Source organism: Vanellus vanellus (assembly GCF_965231255.1).
Source record: "Vanellus vanellus genome assembly, chromosome: 5".
In the NCBI taxonomy this organism is placed as follows: domain Eukaryota; kingdom Metazoa; phylum Chordata; class Aves; order Charadriiformes; family Charadriidae; genus Vanellus; species Vanellus vanellus.
In genome coordinates this window covers 52,601,373-52,621,626 of record NC_138910.1, presented here as the reverse complement: position 1 = coordinate 52,621,626, position 20,254 = coordinate 52,601,373, and the positions used below count along the sequence as shown (strand labels likewise).

The 20,254-nt window shown below is 49.1% G+C and overlaps 1 protein-coding gene across 2 annotated transcripts in view; it reads right to left on the bottom strand.

Annotated features, from left to right (window-relative positions):
* PBX1 (PBX homeobox 1) overlaps window positions 1–14,220 on the bottom strand; it is a 134,541-nt gene extending 120,321 nt beyond the window's left edge. For both annotated transcript variants that reach the window (XM_082484550.1, XM_082484551.1), the window contains exons 1-2: window positions 13,651–14,220; window positions 10,918–10,991 (exon numbers count right to left, since the gene is read on the bottom strand). In XM_082484550.1, the coding sequence (XP_082340676.1) occupies window positions 10,918–10,991; window positions 13,651–13,841 (265 nt within the window). In that variant the 5' untranslated portion in view covers window positions 13,842–14,220. The remainder of the gene's footprint in view (window positions 1–10,917; window positions 10,992–13,650) is intronic.
* Between the last annotated feature and the right edge of the window lie 6,034 nt (window positions 14,221–20,254).

Sequence of the window (20,254 nt, the reverse complement as noted above, 5' to 3'; positions counted from 1 at the left end):
CCAGGGACTTCCCCCACCACCACCTTACACTGTGTCTAATCTCCTTCCACATTGCTTGTGGGTTTTTCCACGGTAAACTATCCTCGTTTGCCCTTGGGATAGTCTCCCTAAACCTCCATCCATGCCACTGTGCTGCTGCATGTGTTGTCCTACCCCCAAGGGTCAGGAGCCCATGGCTTACTAGACCTAGATGAAGAAGAGGCATTTCTAAGGAGAAATCCCAACCCCAGGCTGCACGCCTCCCAGGCATACGCTGCAAACCTATCCGAATGGAAAGTTAGCACCCTTTGCCACAATAAAACCCAACCAAGCACCCACTGCCCAATCAATGCATCCACCACAAGAGGAAACCAAGCAGGGTCTGAACTCTCCACAGCCAGGGCCAACCCTGCATCCACCCAACATCAGAGCAGGGTCCAGACAGTTGCACAGGTACTATCATGCTACATAACATCGTTTTCCCCCTCCTGCTTGCTGCCTAGGTAGAGGACACAGTACCCATCAGCTTCTCTCTGCTCCCTCCTGCCCGTAAGGAAAGCACAGACCCCTGACCTTCTCTGCCACATCCCCCAGCCCCTCTGCAGCTTAAGCAGCCCAGGTGCGCAAATGTTACCCATTGCCCTCGCCAGGCAGAAAGTAAATTCCACCGAACAGGGGAAATGCCAGCTGCTGTCAGAACCCGGGATGTGCAAATAGCAGCTGGGGACCTTCGGGAGAGGAACAGCCCAGGCCCAGGCACGCTGAGTGATAATCCTTCTTGGGATGCCCCCTCCAAAAGCTCCTGCATCAGAGGAAGGATGCTAATTTGACTATTTGAGAGAGAGAAAAAAAAAAAATTAAGCATTTGCTATTGCGCTAAATGACCTTTTCAGCCGCTTGGGGACAGAATTGCACCAGGGCTTTGGAGCAAGCTACAGCAGGCACTGCTCAGTCCCTGCTCCCATGCTCTATGCTTTGTGCCTCCGGATGCATTTAAGGGGTCCGTGCCCCCCTAGCCACCTCTGCCCACCCGGTGACAGCGCTGAGAAACAGCCTCTTCAGAAAAATCTGCATGAAGTAAGGAGGAAGAAGCGGTTTGCTAAGAGCTTGCTGAGCAAAGCTCTTCAGACAGTTTCATTTCACATCACCAAAAGCGTAAATCAGGGAATTGCTCCTCCGGTTTTTCTCCATTAGCAAAGTATATTGCAACTCCCCTTCCCACCACCGATACCGATCAACACTTCACATCTGCTGACCAGATCTAACAGCCAGGATTTTCCGGGGGAATAATACATTCGCTGAAAACACCATTCCTGCCACCTGCTCCCCCCCAGACACGCAACTGCTCCAGGAGCAGGGCCACGGCAGGCTTCTCGCTCTCAGCAGGCACATGCACAGCACAACGCGGCAGTCAGAAGCTTCACAAATTCATATCAGAAATAAATAGGTGACCCCTTGCAAAGCAAGGTACATAAACCCTTCAAAACACCACCTCCACCAGGGTGATGAAGCTTGTCCCACTGCCTGCAACTTTCCGGCACAAGACCAAACACCTTCTGGAAAGCATAAGCTCCATACAAAACATACCAGGGAGGCTGCGTCCTGTGCTATGAAGTCAGGATTGATGGCTGTGACTCCTTCCAACTCATTTCTTTTACCCTCTGAACCGTGCCTTTGTCTAGAGATTTGCAATAATCATGTTATTGCAATATTTGCAACAATAATTTTGCATATAAACACCCCCCTCCCAAGCAAAAAAGACCAAGTTAAAACACTTGCAACCTTTTAAAATGGAGACCGAATTAAAAACAAAATTCAAAGCTTAAAGCTGGAGACTGATCCATCCAGAGGTTCCAGGTATTGTATCATTCTTAATGTTTCACTAGAGAATCACTGCACAGCAACAAAAACAAAAAAAGATATGTGTAAACAAGCAAACGTACACCCACCAGCAGCTTGGGTTTTGAAACATTAATGTTGAAATTAGAAAGGCACATTTCAGAGAGTTATGGGCAGATTCGCTTTCATTTTGGCTCCAGCCTTGTAAATATCAAATGTCAAAGGAAACAGTCACACTGAATTAAGAGAGAGAAATCCCCTTGCTGAGGAGACATGTCCGGGATTGGGACTGCTGGAGTTGGGAAAGGAGCAGCAGCCAGCAACAAACACTTTGCAACTGGAAGGGTGTTTTTGCTGGTTAACCTGCCACTGCTAATTCTGCTAATCAACATCACTCTGGAATTTCAAAATGTTATCCAACCAGGAGGGAAACTTGATTTTCCTCTTCTGATAACGAGGACAGGCAGGTCAGCCAGGCTGGGCCAAATGCAGCATTACAAAACACTGCCTGTAAAACAAAAAATGGGACATGGTAATGCTGAACTGAGTTTCTGGGCTTGCACTCGGGCAAGAAACAAAAATCCAGCCACCAGCATTTAGACAGGCTGATCCCACTCGCAAAGGCAGCTCTGCTCATTTTTCACCATGGCTGAAGTAAAATGGCAAAGTTATCATTTCAGATTAGCGTGGCTCCTCACAGCACTGGCTGTTCTGAGGGTTTTCAATTTATCAGTATATTTACAAAAAAAAAAAAAAAAAGGGGAGGGGGGAGTGGGAAACAGCCCGTCAGCTTAGGCCAAGCAAAAAGCTATTTTGGGTAAAGCTTCTCCTATAAATAAAAGGCCAGGCAGGGAAAGGACGGTGACAACGTGCTGCTCGCTCAAGGTGTCAGAGGGGATTTCTATTATCCACACTGGCGACCACCCCAAAATGCCGAGAAGCACACCGCTCCTCAGCGGGCACAGCACACTGGCGAGGCAGCTTCTCCTGGCAGCCGCCCCCTCCATCAGACTGCTGGTTCTCCTGCCACATCACCTTCACCACCACGAAAAGGAGCCGGTAAAGGTGGCTTTCTGTTCCAGCTTAAAAAAAAAAAAAAAAACAAAAAAACACACACAAACACCACACACCAACTTACAGAGGCAGGGCTCAAACACAAAGCCAAGAGATTTAATTCTTCAGTGGGTTTTTTTTTTTTGGTTGGTTGGGAGGCGGGGGGTGCGTTTTTGTTGTTTGGTTGCTTTTTTTTTTTTTTTTTTTTTTTTTTTTTTTAAAATCGACACAGTTGCAGACCAATTAATTCCAGCCCAACCAATCCCCCATCACCAGGAGAAAGCATCACCGGAGTCCCTCCCCAGCCCCGCCACCAGCCTGACAACACCACGCTTTAATGTATTCAGCCCACAGCCTCCTCAGGCCATGGCTTTCTGTAATTTATCCCTATACCACCCACCACCTTGTATTATTTAAGTTGCCGGGGGATGCAACACCTCCGAGACAGTTTTCAGCAGAAGCTGCCGACCACCCGGCCTGCAAAACCATAATTTTTGGTTTCAAACGGGGTTCCCAGCACATAATCCCAAAGGCGACATGGCAAGAGGAGGCATTTCATGGAAAATCCCTGATGTCCACACCTCTGGAGCACACTGGGGAGGTGATGGTCTGCAAAGCACCATGCAGCACCTACAAATGTCCAGCGCACCCAAAAATCCAGGATGCTCGCACAATCCAGGCTCTGGCATGGGGTATAGCCTTGGCACCCGGTACCTGCTGGCAGCACTGGGGTGCCACATGTGAACCCAAACTGGCAGTTCAGGGGCCAGGCACTGTTCACAATCAGCTTCTCCCACCACAGGGAACACTTGCTAATCTAACCAGCCTGGGATCATCTCTGGGTGGATGTTTAGGGAAACCAAAGGATGCAGACTGAGGTTGGTTTATTAGATTATGGACAGCCCCATGCAAATAGGGCCATATTGATCCGGTCTGCAAACACCTGGCTGGGAATACAAGCAGCCCCCGAGTATACAGAAGCTGCTGGAGATTATTAACCAGATCCATTGCTGTAAATCACATTACCTCCTTCCAAACCCCAACCCAGTACCAAGTCTCCCTGTGCTAGGCGCTGTACAGCACACACCCTTGCAGCACAAGGGAGCATCAATTTTCCCTGCCTGGTACCCAAAGGACAAAAGATTCAGCCCAAAAGCGTGGAGCCCAGCAGGGGCATCCTGCTCTGGGGTCCACGGAGCCAGGACTGCACAGCCCACCTCCCCAAGAGCAACTCCCAAAATAAAGCAAAGCAAGGGTGAAATTCACTGTACAGGAAAACTGACACAGGAATGCAAGGCAGGAATAATTAAAAAAAAAAAAATCAAAAGAGGTGGAAAAAAGAAAATATCACATCTTCAGATGCAAACTCACCTCCTGCTCCTGCCAAGTGCCTGGTATTTTGCACCAGCTGCAAACCAGCCCTCTAGTGCACAGAGCAAATCGTCTCTCCTGCCTCCCAAAGCACCCCAACTCCAACAGCAGGAAGGAAAAAAAAAAAAAAGTAGTAAAATGCTTCACAGCAGATTTCCAAGAGGTCACGAAACCCTTTGCAGAGCTTCACATTAGCAGAGAAGCCAGCGGCTCCTAGATTAAAGGAAGAACCGGGGAATGAAGTGCTGAACCAAAGGCAGAGGAAGAATCCTGTATTCCTCCATTCTTCCTGGCCAAAACCCCCAGCTCCGATTCAGCAGAAGCGCCAACAGCAGCATAGTCTAGTGTATCTCACTGCAAACAAAACCATTTACATTTAAACCACCACCCTACTCCCCTAAAGAATTTCTGCATGCAGTAATTTCCTTGGGGGGGGGGGGGGGGGGGGGAAGCCATGATGAAATTGTCTCAGAGTTTCTCTGCGTTTTGTTTACAACCACTGCCCTCAAACCCAGGGCTGGCATGCAGCGCGTGAGCCTGCTAACAGGAATAAATCTTACATTTGAGATCATTTAGAAAAGCTCTGCTCACAGACAGTCAGCGCTCCAAGGGGGAAATCCCTTTACAGGTCTCAAATAAGGGAACTTGAACCATTTTTCCCCTGGAGAAATTTAGGCCTGAAAGATCTTCCGAGTTTCTTGTTTGGAGCTACAAGGCCCGATAACAAGATCTCTTTCCCTGGACTCAGCCACAACACTTTGACTGCTGCCAAAACCATTTGGAAGTGAGGGGAGATGGAGAAGAGAGAGACCCGTGGCAGTGGGGAAGTCACCTAACATGTTCATGTAAGAGGACACTCTACTTAGCTGGTATTTATACACACACCAGGTTAACATAGATATTTTTCTGGCATGCATTAATTGAGCACAAGGACTCCTTCTCCTCTGCACTGAGTCCAGTGCTGTCAGCAGGCAGCTTCCAAACAGCAGGCACAAAACCTTTCCAGCACCCTCCTTCCCCGGACACACACAGCCAATGGCCACTGCTGCCCAAAACCTGCTACCGAGGAAGGCTGGTCCAAGCAAAGGCTGGGAGACTTGGGAACGTGGGATCTGGGGCAGGAGGACAAGCACATCTATCCCCTAGGAACAAACAGATGGGGCAGGGAGTAATGGGACGCAACAGACCCTCCAAGAGCATCCTCCTGCCTGGTCTGCTGCAATCACAGAGAAGTTTATTCAACATCAAGCACCCACAAAAAACAAGTCTTGAGACAAAACCAAACAGGTTTGCTCCTTTACTACCCAAATTGTTGGGAGTCCCTCAGGAGCAGTAATGTCATGCCGGAGCCAGGCCTGGTTTCTCCGCTTTGCCGGGAGGGCTGAGGGGGAGGAAGTGGGAGGAAGAGCCCGCTGGCAACCCTGTGCTTCCCACCTCTTCCCCTGGAGGTTTGCAGGAGGCCAATTTTGATTAAACTAATTAAGCCTGCTCCGTTCAAAAAGCCCTAACCGCATACTACCAGGGGAGAGGAATAAAATACAAAATTGAAAAGGAAAAAGAAAAATCTCCCTGCGAGCACACTCCTCCAAAGCTATCCATCCCTGGCAGATCCCTGGTGGGCAACACTGTGCTGGAAGAGGAAAGCCCAGAGAAAGGACTCCCTGCAGTATCTCAGCTCCAACCCTGAAGACCCTGCACTCCAGAGAAGGTTGCTGCTTCTTCCAGCCACTGGGACCTACTGGGACACATCCCCCTTCCCATGAGGGTGAACTGGTTTCCTTTCCCAGCAAGTCCCCAGAGGTGGCCAGTCCTTGCTGTCTTCCCTCCCAAACCATCCCTGTCTTGCAGCCCCTTGCACTTTCCCTTCCCTCCTTCCTCTTGCAGACATCAGGTTTCTGGAAGCAATTTATTTGCGAGCTGCAAAGAGGCTTGCTTGGGCAGTGCTGGCCAGCTGGAGGCCCTGCTCTTCCAAAATGTTTCACTCCCCATCCCCCTCCCAGGCAGCCACATCAGGGACCTGGCAGACCCTGCCCCTACAGACCCCACAGACCCTGCCGCTATAGGGAGCCTGCCCGGCTGGGAGAGAGAAGCATCACTTTTGCCTTCAAAGCCTTTCAACTGGAGAAAAAAAAAAAAAAAAAAAAAAAAATCAAAGCAAAGGCTTCCTCCCTTTTGAAGGGCAGGAGAGAGAACAGCCGGGCGAGGGCTGGACCTGCCGAGAGCAGAGCGGGGACCCCGATCCTCGATCCTCCGGGGCTGGAGCCCGAGCACTTCCATTATGAGCTTTTGCAGAAGCAGAATGAAGCCTTAGGTGCAAGAATTGCATTGAAATTCAAATCGGGGTGTTTAACTCTCCCCAGCGCCTTGGGAAACCTTGGTGGAAATGCACAATAAGGAGGGCAGGGTTTGAAACCACAGCGAAGGGCTGGGGAGGGAAGGAAAGCAAGCTGCCTCATCCTGCCCTGCAAAAAACTTCATCTGCGGGGGCCTTGGGTTTGCCAGCATACCCCACTTACAGCTCTGCCGCGCACCCCAAAAACACCAGCGCCGCATGCACCGCGGCTGCCCCTCTTCTCCCCGTGCTGCTCCGTGGGGCTTTAGTTGGACGGGGATGGGGGGGGGGGGGGGGGGGGAGCGGGGGGAGAAGGAAGGAAGGGAGGAAGAAAGAAAGAAACCCCATATCGTAATTGCTATATTAAAGAGAAATAGCAGGCAAGAATAATAAGAGAGGTGTCAGAAGTGAAATACAGTAACAGACATTAAAAAAAAAAAAAAAAGACTACAGTTCTGCGATGGGGGTGTTAATTGAACACAGAGCTGGAGAGAACAAAGGGGTGTTAAGGAAGAAAAAAAAAGGGGGGAAAAAATCCTACCTCCTCCAAAGATCTGATTTGAGTTAAGTTTGATGAAGATAATGCACAGGGAAAGGTATCTAAGAGGCACCTTATATAGCTATTATGTTCTAAAATTAAGAAAAAAAAAAAAAACAACCCCATTATTCAACAACAATTGCACGGCTAATCAGTGCTGTCTATAAATATTCCACTTCGTAAATTCCCCCCGTTGGTGGTATGTATATTTTTTCTTTTAAACCTGAATTCCTTCAACGCAGAAGGGTGAAGAGGGTAAGAAAATAAAAATATGGGGACTTCAAATACAAAGTCAGGGTCTTTTTAAGAAGTAGAATTTGCCCGATGCCCTCACCTCCCCCAAAAGAGCAAAGAAAGTGAAACGATGGGAAAAGCTCTTAAGGAGGAGGAATCAGATTAAATGGTCATATATCCTGCGCTCAGCCTCTCCCCACCGGTCCCTGCAGAATGAGATGGGAGTTGGGAAAGGCTCACAGCTGAAATAGATGCTGCTGCATTTTGACAGCAGATATTTTCCAGTTTGCCATCCAAGGACCCCACGTCTGCGTACGCCTTGCCTGATTCTTCTGCTTAGCTATTCTGCTCATGCAGAGAACAGCTTAAAAAAAAAAAAAAACATACCAAGAGAGAGAAAAAAACAAGGGAAAAAAAAAGGCCATAAAGACAGAGCCCCTACCCCTGCCTTCAAACTTTTTATAAATCAGCAGTGCAATTTCCGATTTCAATCCCTATTGATGGAGGAATCAATTGTATTTAGGACAACAATGCCTCCCATTTCCATAATTATTATTCCAAAAAGCCAGCCAGCCATTTGAAGGCAGTCCTGCCCCTTCCTTCGCAACAAAGCGACCATCAGCAAGTGAAAACACACAAAATGCAACGCCGACAACTTATACGTATATTTAAGCAGTAATTTTTTTTCCTCCTACGTGCTCCCGCTCAGCTCAAAACCTCTAAACTTTTGTTACTTTTAAACAGAAATCACCCCAAAAGCAACAACCTCCAGATTGCAGACAAAAGACAACCCACGGAACCTTTTTTTATCATTACTATTTTTTAAAGTGTTTATAAATGCTTTAAAAATAACTGAAGAGCCCAAGTGCAAAAGGGAACTCTTTGGCCAATACAGACGACCTCTTTTTCTAAGAACTTTATGGACACTTTGGGTTTGCTCAAGACAACGTTAACACTATGAAATATTAGCCATAATGTTGCGAGAGACGGTGGTAAAGTCTCCGTAAGGCTCTGGAGTCACTTAAATCAGGCAGCGGGGTAACTGAACGCACATTTCTGCACATCATAACGCTGGGGGGAAGATGTACACACACACTTTCAAACACCCACCAGTGACCACAAACAATCACCACGATTTCAAACGCGACACATGCAAAAATCTGGGAAGCAAAATGGAAAGTGGGAAGAGAAAAGCTGGCTAAACTTTCATGCTGCTGCCCACAAGGAAGGAGTATGCAAACAGAAGCAGGCGGTACCCTCAGCCCCAGAAAACACAAGGCTAACTTCCTCCTAACGTTGGGCCCACAAAGCAATAATTAAAACAAAAAAAAAAATAAAACAAAACCATCTGGCCGTTTGTTTCCTTACAAAGTGTGACTTTCGAGGACGCAGATGGGGGAGAGGGGAGGAGGTCTTTGAATTTGCAAAGTAAAATAATTCACCGTAAACCTATCCGAGAGTAGATAAACAACGCTCCAAAAGCCATCTCCATTCAACCTCTTCAGAGAGCTCTGTACAGCAGCCCTGTAGCCAAGTAACCCGGGCACAACAGCAACAAATAAAATTTAAAAAAAAAAAAAAAATGTAAGACAGCTGCAGTTCACACCTGAATATCCTTTATTTCCAGTAGCAAGCTTTGCCCTATACCATCTCACTTGATTTTACTGAGCAGAGAGGAATTATCACACCCAGGCTCCATGGATGTGTACAGCTCCCCATCCCTCCCCAGCTCGCTGGGACCTCACAGCATCCCTGAGGTCACCTGGATTTCCCACCAGGTTTAGTCCTAGCAGATTCCCCATCCCCTAACTTTGCGACTGCACCGACAGCAAAGCCGAGCTGGGATTAATCAGTTACCCTGCCAAAAAGCACCTCTACACAGACAACATACACAGTATTAAATACATGCAGAGAAAAGGCAGACAAACATTTTCTTTGGCTCACACAAAATAAAAGGAGAAAGAAGGAAAAGGAAAAAGAACTTGGTGGCTCCTTTTTTTGGGATGGCACCCAGGGAAAGACTATAAAACCACCCATAAAATTTATCTCTAGGCAGTCTCCCTCACATTACATCCTATGAACTCTACAGAGGTTCCCACACCGAACCCACTGCTTGATATTATGGAAAACTCCATAAGGAAGGACTCCTCAGGAAGGTCAGACCCGGCCACGCAGCCGTGAGGACTTCAGAGAGCCGAATGCCATCGGTAGGTGCTTTGTCTGGGCTACACACTGCACAAACACTGTTTAACAAAGGGCCCCCTTAGTCATTTTATATATATTGCAAGAGTCAAGTAATTGTATTTTCAATCAGTTGCTCACGCTAGGAGGTTTTATATATACACATTTAAGAAAAAAAAAAAAAAGAAAAAGACCCAGATTCAGGTTTCTGAAAGCTGTTCCCCTTTTATGTGTAACTATCAATGTATATCAACTGGGTGTGCAATCATATTTATTGTCACTTTCATTCATGTCATGCCCTTGCTTATATGGTTTAGATATGAATTATTGACTGTTACAGTCCTTGTTGTAAAAGAGGAGGTGGGGGGGGAGAAGTCAAGTACTCTGCAACATGCTAAAACAAGGCAGCTACATCAGCATAGAAAAGCCCGCCGACCAGAGTCTGGTCGGCTCAGAAAGCCAACAGCAGAGATGAACCCTTCCCCCGCCAAATTTCCATCATTCCCCCCATTTTTTTTAATTAAAAAAAAAAAAAAAAGATATTCCAACAAATAAATAAATAAGTGGTGCATGTTGCTAAATGTCCTTCCCTGAGCATCTGTTGTTTAAGATCACCCCTGATTGATGACTGCTATTTTTTAATTGTTGCTTTTAAAATTTAAATGCCCCCCTGGGATGTGTTATAAGTGTGTTAGTACATGGTAGGAGGTCTGGAAAGTGGGAAACGGCAAAACCAATGCTCTCATGCCATTAGCTTCTTTAGAAGCCTGAGAACACCCCATGCCATAAAACAACAGTACCCTAAAGTAACTAACAATCTAATATATTGCTTTCACTAAAGGCAACTGACAACTCGCTCTTACATGAGCTAGCCTGGATGATTGGCAGAGAAAAGCATTTTAACCCTTTCTTTAAAAAAAAAAAAACAAAAAAAAAAAAACAAAAAAAACCACTGCCACAACAGTAAGAAACCTCTACATTTACCTTAATAGTAAGAGTAGTAAAACCGCAGAATTTCATTAAGTTGGGTTTCCCCCCTTAATCCGTACTCAGATGATTTTTTTTTTTTTTTTTTTTTTTTTTTTACAAACACTGCCATGTCAAAGAAGAAACTAGAGCAAGAAAGAAATTGCAAGACTTAATTTTTTCTTCTCCCCCAAAAAAGCAACAAATAAAAAGAGGCTATACAATAGAAATTAAACCATGATATTTTCCCTTCCAGACACAAACCGCATCATGCAAGTCCACTGCCAGAAGCATTAAATACCAGCAAGTTATTTCTCCCCACTTAAATGCTGCTACATGGGGAGGGGGGCACAAACTTGGTGGAATAAAACCCTCAAAAAGCAAAAAGAAAAATAATACAAAACCATGAGAATTTATTTCCTACCTGTTTTTTCTTTGATTTCACACAAAACATTAAAAAGGGCTGGCTTCATCCTGTGGCAGTTTAAAGCGTGTTTCCTGGAAAGAAAAAAAAGGGGAGGCTGAGGTTAGGATGTCACCACAAGGACCAACTTTCCAAATTCACACCGGCTGGCGTGTGCATGCCAGAGGTGGGGGGGGGGGGGGGGGGGGACGACACATTTGAGCCCCCTCAGTCCCACCACCATCCCTGCTAGGACTTGAGCGCCGGTGCTGCGAACAGCCACCTACCCAACGCAGAGGAGATGAATTACACCAATTTAGGAATGGCTTGAAAATCGCCTTTGCCACTGAGCGGCTCCCACCACCGGTGCGAGCCAGGCGATGTACTGAGCCAAAGCCAGCAGCTTTTAGGAGCCAGGCTCAGTTCAACTATCTTATTCAATACAGAAAGAGCACTGGGCTGTCTCTGTCCCCCACGTCTGATATTAAACCCAGCCGTGTGCTTTATTAGGCTGGTCTTGCAAGGCAGAGGGGAAATAAGCCCCCCCTTGCCCCAGTGCTGGAAACACCCTCTGCTTAGAGCTGTCAATTCAGGGAATATCAGCGCGCAACTTGGAGCACAGAGACACGCGTGCACGTATGGAGAGAAACCCATTCCTCTGCCTCCACGCTACTTACACCCAGCTTAGTTGCAGGTGTTAAAATTTAATTCTTTACAACTGGGACAGTAAACACATTTAAAAACACAGCCAGCTGCTTCTGGGAAGGGGAGGGCATGCTATTCAAAGTCTTTCTTTTCAGCTGCTATTATTTCAGAGCTGACCATTCTCCCGTGGGTTTTGAGGAGTTTGGTGTGGGGGGGGTGTGTTAATCACCTGGTTTTAAAACCCACCATGTACCCACTAAGGCAAAGAAGCAGCATGATTTTATTTTTTCTCTTAAGCCATACGATCATTTAGCCAAGGGTTTAGTTGTATAAAGGGCTGTTGCTATCAGGCTCCAGTTACGGGATTTCTGTTTACCAACCGAAATTACACGCGAAAGACGATGTGAACATCTGGCAAACATTCACACTACTTACCCCACCACCCACAACATGTTAAAAAGATTTATATATCTGATGAAGTCTCTCAAAGGTATATACCCTTGCAGAACCACAACGTCCCCTTATCAGCACACCCAGATGGGCGCAGACATTTGGGTATACACAAATCACATACATATGCTGTAGGGGCCCTCTTACAAATAATACTGGCACTTCGCATCTTCCCAAAACTTCATTAAAAAAAAGGAACAAAAAGAGGCAGGAAAACTACTGTGCAATAGTAGAATGGATGGAGGAAATACAAAGCCAAACACCACTGATAAATACAGCATGTTTGGCAGCTCCGTATTAAAAATTAATAAAAAAAAAGTACCGTGAGGAAGCAACTGAAATAGTCCAGCAAGGCAAACCCATAAAGCCTTCCTCTAGCTCTGATCTGCTTTGGTTTTATTGATTTGATTAACTGTACTAAATTATCCAGGCAGGAACACACACAATTCCTGCAACTTTCCAAAGGGAGATCCCCTCGCTGCCCCGGGTCTGGCCGGGAAGAAAGTGCATGATTTCCTCCTCCTAACAGCTACTCTGCCCCTGCAAGAACATAAAAAAAATCGTAAGATCAGCCCAGCAACAAGACTTTTCGGTAAGCGGGAGCTTTATACAAGCTGGGGAGGATGTAAGCAGAGGTTTGGGGGGTACTTTTATCCTTCTGGAAGTTCTTAGTAAGGGAGTTTTAGGGCTGTGTGGTGTGTTTTTCCAGGAACAATGTATTCTAGAAATCTGCTCCAGCTCGGGGCATGAATGCCGGGGGAAGGACACCACACCTAGCAGCTCTGCAGCCCAGAAGAAATTTCAAGAGTACCACAGCGAATTCGGGGCAACTTTTTTTATTATTCTTATTATTGTTATTCCTTCAACTGTGTGTTCAATTTGAGGATTTTTTTTTTTTCCTCACCTCCCTTAACTTTTGCTAGCGCCTTTGAAGGTGCGTATTAGGTTTGCACTCCTTGAAGCCGGGGGCAATCTGGTTACCGGCTTTTACAGCCTTTTTATTTTTTCCCTTTATAAATACCTCTGCAATTAAAATTAAAAAAAAAAAAGCTTCTATGTGCATCCTCCAAGCGCAAAAAAAAACGGCCTTAAAAATAACACCACTACGGGGCCCTATAAAAAAAAAAAAAAACAACAAAAAAAAAACCAAGCATTATTAACGCCCCTAAAAAAAAAAAAATGGAGCAGCACTTTGTGCTTCTTTCGGAGGAGCCCAAGCAGAGCCCCCACACACACACACACGCTGCACACCCAGTCTGCTCCAACAACCATCTCCCTCCGGAATGAACCCCCACCCCAAAAAGGGCTGGGAAAAGCCAGGCCAGCCCCAGTTTGGGACCCCCCGCTGGGGAGGGGGCCGGAGGGAGGCGGCATGGGGGGAGGGGGGAGCGCGCGTTGTGGGCGCCGCGACCCCCAAAAATCTCCATGAAGTTGGGAAGAGGGGGGAGGGGGCTAAGAGGGAAGAAAACTAACCCGTCCCCTTCCTTCACCCCACCACCACTACCAAATTTCTCGGGCGCGGGAGCCCCCGCGGCTCGGGAGCCCCCGACAACAAAGGCCGGGCCGGGGCACGGGGGAAAACTTCCCCGGCACCTGCCCCCTACCTCCCCCCCCCCCCCCAAAATCCCCCCTCCGCCCCCCTTCCCCCGCCGCTCTCACCTGGCCTGCGCTTCGTCCAAACTCTGGTCCGTGATGGTCATGATCTGCTGTAAGATGTCTCCGATGTCCTGCTTCCTGCCTGCCTCCCCCTCCGCCCCGCCTGGTCCATCCTGCATGTGCTGGGACAGGCCCGGGTGCCCCGGCATCCCCACCCCGCTGTGCGTGTGCATCAGCCGCGGCTGGTCATCCATCGCCGGCCCCCGGCCCCCGCTCCGCCGCCGCCGCCTCCTGCCCTGGCTGCCGGGAGCGGCGCGGCTGGGCTGGCCGCCTGGCTCCTCGCTTTCTTTTCTTGCTCGCTTTCTTCTTCTTCTTTCCTCCTCCTCCTCCCCCCCCTCCTCCTCCTCCTTCTCCTCCTCCTCCTCCCCAGCCTCTTCCTCTTCGCTTTTTATTTATCCTTCACGCTGGCGCCCGGCTCCGCGGCGGGGAGGAAGAGGAGGGGGGGAAGAAAAAAAAATGGGAAGAAAGAAAAAAAAAGAGAGAGAAAAGAAAGGGGGGGGTGTAAAAATCCCTTTGGCTGCTGGAGGAGGGAGGGAGGGAGGGAGGCAGGGAGGGAGGCGGGAGGGAGGGAAGGAGGAGGGAGGGAGAAGGGGGGGGGGGGTTCCGGGGAAGGGAGGGGAAACGGCGGCGACTCGAAAAGCAGGGCAGCTCAGCCCCGCGCCCGGGGAGGCGGCGGGCGGGCCGGTGGGGGCAGAGGCTGTGCCCGGGGAGGCGACGGCGGCGGCGGCGGCAGCAGCAGCAGCAGCAGCAACGGCCGCGGCGGGGCGGAGCGGAGCGGGGCGGCCGCCTGCGATGGCAGCGCCGGAGCTGCCGGGGCCGGAGCGCGGCGGAGCCCCCGCGCTCCGGGGGAGGGCTCCAAACTTTCCCCCACCCTCGGGCCGGGCTACGGGGCTGGCTGGCGGCCCGCTCCGCTCTTGCCGCCAGCAGCGGGCGCCCCCCCCCCCCCGGCCCGCCTCCCCGGCCCGCTCCGCCGGGCCTGCGCGCACCGCTCCCGGCCCTCGCCGCCTGCTTTTGTTCGGCTCCGGACTCCTCAAACTGGCACGGAGGAGCCCGGGGGGCGGGGGGAGGAAGGGGCAGCGGCGCCTCCCCGCCCCCCCCGGCTCCATTGGCGGCGACGGCGGGAAGGCCGGCCCCCGCGGGCCGCCCCGCCTCCTCCGCGGCCGCCCGTCAATCTCCGGGTTCAGAGGTGGGCCGGGGGCCGCGCCCCGCCCGCGCCTTAAAGTGGCCTCGGCCGCCGGGCGGAGGGGGAAGGGGGCAGACGTGGCGCGGCGGGCGGCGTAGGGGTCGGCCTTATGGGGCCCTCCGCCGGTCTCACCCGCCGCCATGTGCCGCTCTGTAGGTCTGCCTTCAGCCCCAGCTTGGGCCCCGGCCCGCCTCCCGTCTCCCCTCAGAGCTGTGCCCTTCAGCCTCCCCGCCGCCCCTTAGGCTCCTCTCAGCCCTCCACGCTCCTCAGGCTCCCCTCAGCCTTCCCGCCGCCCCTCAGCCCCCCGCTACCCCCTCAAGCTCATTTTAGTTCCCCCTTCCGGCCCCCCTAGCTGCTCCTGGGGCTTTCCTCAGCCTTCCCACCGCCCCCCAGGCTCCCTTCAGCCCTCCGTTGCCGTCTCAGCTTCATCTCAGCCACCTCCCGCCCAGCTGCTCCTCGGGCTCCCCTCAGCCCCCTCCACCTCTCCTCAGCCAGCCTTCTCGCTTCCCCTCAGCACCCCATCTCCCCTCAGCCTCCCCATGACCCCACGGCCAGGCTTCCCCGCAGCCCCTCGGGCAGCCTCTGTGCCTCCCCGCAGCCCCATGCCAGCCGGCTGGCTCTGACTGCCCACGCTGTCCCCTCATCAGCTCTGCACCCCAGGTGGGAGGGGGGTCCCCCCTCTGCTGTAGCCCCAGGGACATCATTCCTTCTCACCTCAGCCACCGGTGTCTCCTCATGGTGCTGTTGCTCTCCTTCCTCTTCCCTGACCCACACAGTCCCACAAGTGGGGACTTCCCAAGCGCATCCCACACCTGATGTTCCCACATCAGTGCAGGGGAAGCTGGCAGAAGTCCTACAGCCACTGAGACTGCTGTTCAGACCTACTTGTCACACTGTTACGGCACTCCAGAGGGGAAGCTCTTCCCCAGCCCCTTTCTGCAGTCCCCAGGGATCTGAGACTATCCTGCGGCCAAAAAGACCTCCATAGGCATGGGCTGGTTAGCAGGGATGGCCCTGGGACCAGGCTTGCCTGCAAGTTTGTATCTAAAAAAAAGTAAAAGGTAGTTACGGTGAGACAAGAATTTCTTGCGTGGGAGGTGATTTCATCAGATTGTCCCTTTCTCAGATCATAGGGTTGCCAGCTCCAGGCCCCTCATAACCCAAGGGAGGACGGGCACAGCCCTGATCCCTGACCTCAGCATAGGTTAAGGAAAGAGCCATCAGGTTGATTGCAAAGAGGAGAAAAAAAAATAAATAAGGCAATTGTTTTGCTTCCACTCTTCCTTTTTAATGAAACACTTTCCAGTGTTTTAAGCAAAACATGACTTTTCATTTTGAAATTTCCTTTCGAACCATTAAAATGTTTTAAAGTGGTTGAAGGCGAAGTGAGATGTTTTGATTTTTGTCGCTGTGAAATGTTTCACTCAACACATTCTTTATGTTTCTCGATTTGCCAAAATTTTTCAAAGGTTTCTGCTTTCTCACCCAAGACATATCCATATATTTTTTTACTTTTTTGAAAAGGAAAAAAAAGAAGGAGAGGGGGAGAAAAATATCCTTTATCTCCATGGCTCCACAGGAAGTGGAACTTTATCCAAGAAACAAGGAGCCAAGGGACTCCTCTCCAAAGGTCCAAACTTTCAGACACTTAGTCATGACTTCACTCGCTTGCTCACACACCAAGTCTAGACATACGCTGTCTCAAACTCTGGCAGGGACTCTCCCATCCCCAGAGGTCAGCCCAGGGTCTTTTGGGTTTGATTTTGAGCGGCTCCGAGGAGAGGCAGAGCAGCAGAACTGAACATGCACAGCGGAAAAGGGAGTGGTGGCTGAGGGGGACAGACAGGGACATTGGGGACCACGGGATGTGGTGGCCTGCTGACCCCGCAGACTTTTGTATTGTATTCCCCCGTGTCCCAAGTCACAACACGATGCCCCAGCACAACAGGTAGAGGGGGACCCCAAAGACTCTTGGGGGAGCCGGCGCTGGTTAGGGTGCGAGGCGAGTTGCCTGTGGGGTCAGCGAGCCCCAGGCAGCCCCACGGCATCTCACAAGGAGAGGGGCAGAGCGACATGAGCCGCTCCAAGGGAAGCATGGAGCCTTGGAGGAGCTGTCGGGCCAACGCAGAAATGGCCAGGACTCTGCCTCTGCCGTCTGCTGGAGTCTGTAAAATCCTTCCTGTCAGAGATAACTAATCCTGGGGCCTTTACAACACCTCTCCTGAAAAGCACATTTCATTCCTCCGTCTCCTCCTGCCTTCCAAGTGCCTGAGATTGCAATAGGTATTACCGAAAATATTCCCCATGGGAGCCGACACTGGACTCCCTTAAAACCCAAACACCATCACCCCTCCTTCCCCAAGACACAAGCGAGCGCTATGCTCTATTATCTCTACACCCACTAAATCTTTCTGAAATAAAGAATAAACATTTCCACCACACGTAGTGTAAGTGTATGTGCCAAGCTGCATCGCTTCCTCTCCTCTGTGGTTGTTATAAAGTGGTTTTGTTTCAATGGTGAAGCAGATGGACAGATTCCAAGTCTGGCGTCCCTGCTCCCTCCGAGTACGTCTAACGCTATCTTTGGTTTATCGCAGATTCCTGAAGAAAATGTTTACGGGAGCCTCTTGTTTAAAATCTTGGCTCCATCGCAGCGTAATTCCTATTATTTATTAAATGAAAATCAAGCTGTTGTTAATGCACCATTACTGTGGCAAAGTGGAGCCCTTGAAAACGAAGGCCAAACACACCCTATTTCTCTGAGCGTGAAGGAAGCATCTCCCAACATCGACGCTTGACGCTCATGCTGCCATGGGATGAAAAGTGGTCTCCTGGCCTGGGACTGCTTAAACACTTTCTTTTAGGGGAGGAGAACCATGGACTCTTTTGCTTTGCTGTCCAAAAACTGACATCTCAGAGTCAGGCGGTGTAGAGATTGTCCATAACACCATCAAAAGGGCTTTACCCAAGACACCTCTGTGGCAATGCCCTTCTCCGTTCACAATGACCAAATTAATTTTCCTCCCTCTTCTGCAATTTTTCGTATTCCATGGAAAAACCAAAGCCCTTCCTATTTCCCAGCCAGCCGCAGCCCCCATAACACCGTGAGCTCCATACAGATAGTCTCTCTTGGGCTGAAGTGTGACAGAGTTTATGTTCCTAACTGGTTTTCAGAGGAGATCCTTAAATTTTCCAGGAAATGTTGTGTTGCTGCTTTGAACTGATTGTTTATTTGTCAATTCAGTCATTAACCTTCTTCCTTACTCCTTTGGCTTTTGATAAGACAGAAAATGTCAAAGGGAAGGGAAATAGGCTCAGAATGATTTCCCCTGGCGAAGGATCCCAGTCCCCAGAAGCGAAGGGAGCTTTCTCATCAATTTTAGCAAAGACATGGCTTCACTCACGGTGCCAGGTTAAATCAGCGTTCAAGTTTTTGCAGGGTTTGTGTGTTAGACTTGAGCAAAGTACCTGGGTCTTCTGGAGCGATCTCAATCTGTAGATCTCAAAGCCCTTTACAAAAGCAGCTCAATACCGCTGATCCCAGTTAAAGGAGGTGGGAAGAACTGGCCAGGCAGTGGGAGAGCCAGAAATGGATTCCCACTTACCCCATTCCCAGCCTCACGCTCAATCCCTTGCGTCACACCGACATTACCATGGTCACGGTGTAGCCTGTCGAGAAACGCATGTCTTAATAATGCAATGCTTATTAATACTATTTCCTATTCACAGAATTACTACAGACAACCTGAACACGGGTAAAATGCTACAACCACAGGAGAGGGGATCAACTTCCGTTCACACAAAAATTCATTGCATCTAAACTTGTTGTTTGTTGCTTATTCAAATGCAAGTAGCAAAATTCTTACCATCAGAAGTTTACCAAAAGGGAAAACGGCTTTTCCCAATAGCTGACATAAACATGTAAGTGCTACCAAACATATTTACATGTTTGAAATAGATGGTATAATTAAAATGAGTTATAGTCAATATTCAGTCTTTCTCCGGTTTAAGTGCTACCTTCTGATACAGCACAACACATCCTTTAATTGTAATCACATGCTCTTTCTTAGAGACTGTTGCAATTTTTTTTCCACAAAAACATCTGTAATTGAAAAGCAAATGGCATTGTTTAAAATAAATTCTCTGCCCTTCTGGAAATAAACAGGTGACTTACCTTACAGAATGTCCTATTTCTGGAACTTCTACATCGCAGTAAGCCATCTGCAAAATTATTTTGGATATTTTTCCAGACCCCAAACTTGAATTTCAGCAAGGAAATGCAGTTTTTGAAGACTGAAAAAATCCAACAAGGATTTTGAAAACAAGTCAGGTAAGAACTATCAGAGGAAATATCAACAAAAGAAGTCATAGAGTCTGCCAATAAAAGCAGATGCATTCCGGACTCAACATAAAAAGTCTTTTTCCCTCTTTCAGCCAATACTGATGTTCCTCAAAGGATACGAAATAGCCGTTAAATTCACTTTTATCTAGCGTGTCTCACATTCTGCACAGCGCTTTTAAAAAGAGAAAGCCACATTAGAGGGACAAACACATGACTATTCCACAGCTTCTCCGTGAGATCTCACAAGTCAGGCCTCCAAATGAGACCTCCTCTCTACCACCAGCAGTATGGACTCACTTTTGTAGTGAGCCCATTTTCAGATGATGTACCAAGAAGGTATATCCCTAGCCTTCTTTTATGGATGGGGAAATGGAGGGACAAGTAGAAGAGGGGCCTTACATCTGTGAACCACTAGCAAGAGCTGAGGTTATCAACCAAGGGTGATCATGTAATATCTACCTTGATCACAGTGTCTGTGAAAGAAATCCCTGCTGCCTCATGTGAACTATAAGTTTCGAGAATGACTTTCTTTGTGTCAGGTGCAGACTCGTGGTTTTGGGATGTTTTCCACCACGTCATCTACCTTCAAGCGGTCTTTATGGAGTTCATCGGCTGGCAGAAGTTTTCCTCTCTTGAGCTTTCCACAGATTTCCAAGGCTGAGAAAGGCTGTGAAGAAAGAGGCTCAGCTACAGGTTACCAATTTCAGCTTCATAAAAGAGGAATTTAGGGCAATCCCCAAAGACAACGCTCACCAGCCCTGAATCAAGGGATAGAGCAAACCCCCTCTGCCCCTCTGCAGCAGTAAAGTTGGTGGGAAGTGTTCCCCCATGCAAAGGTCTGCCAAGAAGACCCTTGCCACTTTCTGAGCTAGACCCCTATGATCCCATGTACCTCTCAAGCTGGCCATCACCACAAAGCAGTGAGCAGAGGTCACAGTGAGAGACGTGGGTCTCCATGGTGGTAAGCAAGCCAACAGCTCCAATTTGCTGACTTGCTTTTTGATAAAATCCCCCCCTTGGCTTGTTCACAGATTCTTCCAGTCTCTTTCATGGGGGTTTTGACCCAGTGTTCCTGCAGGCTT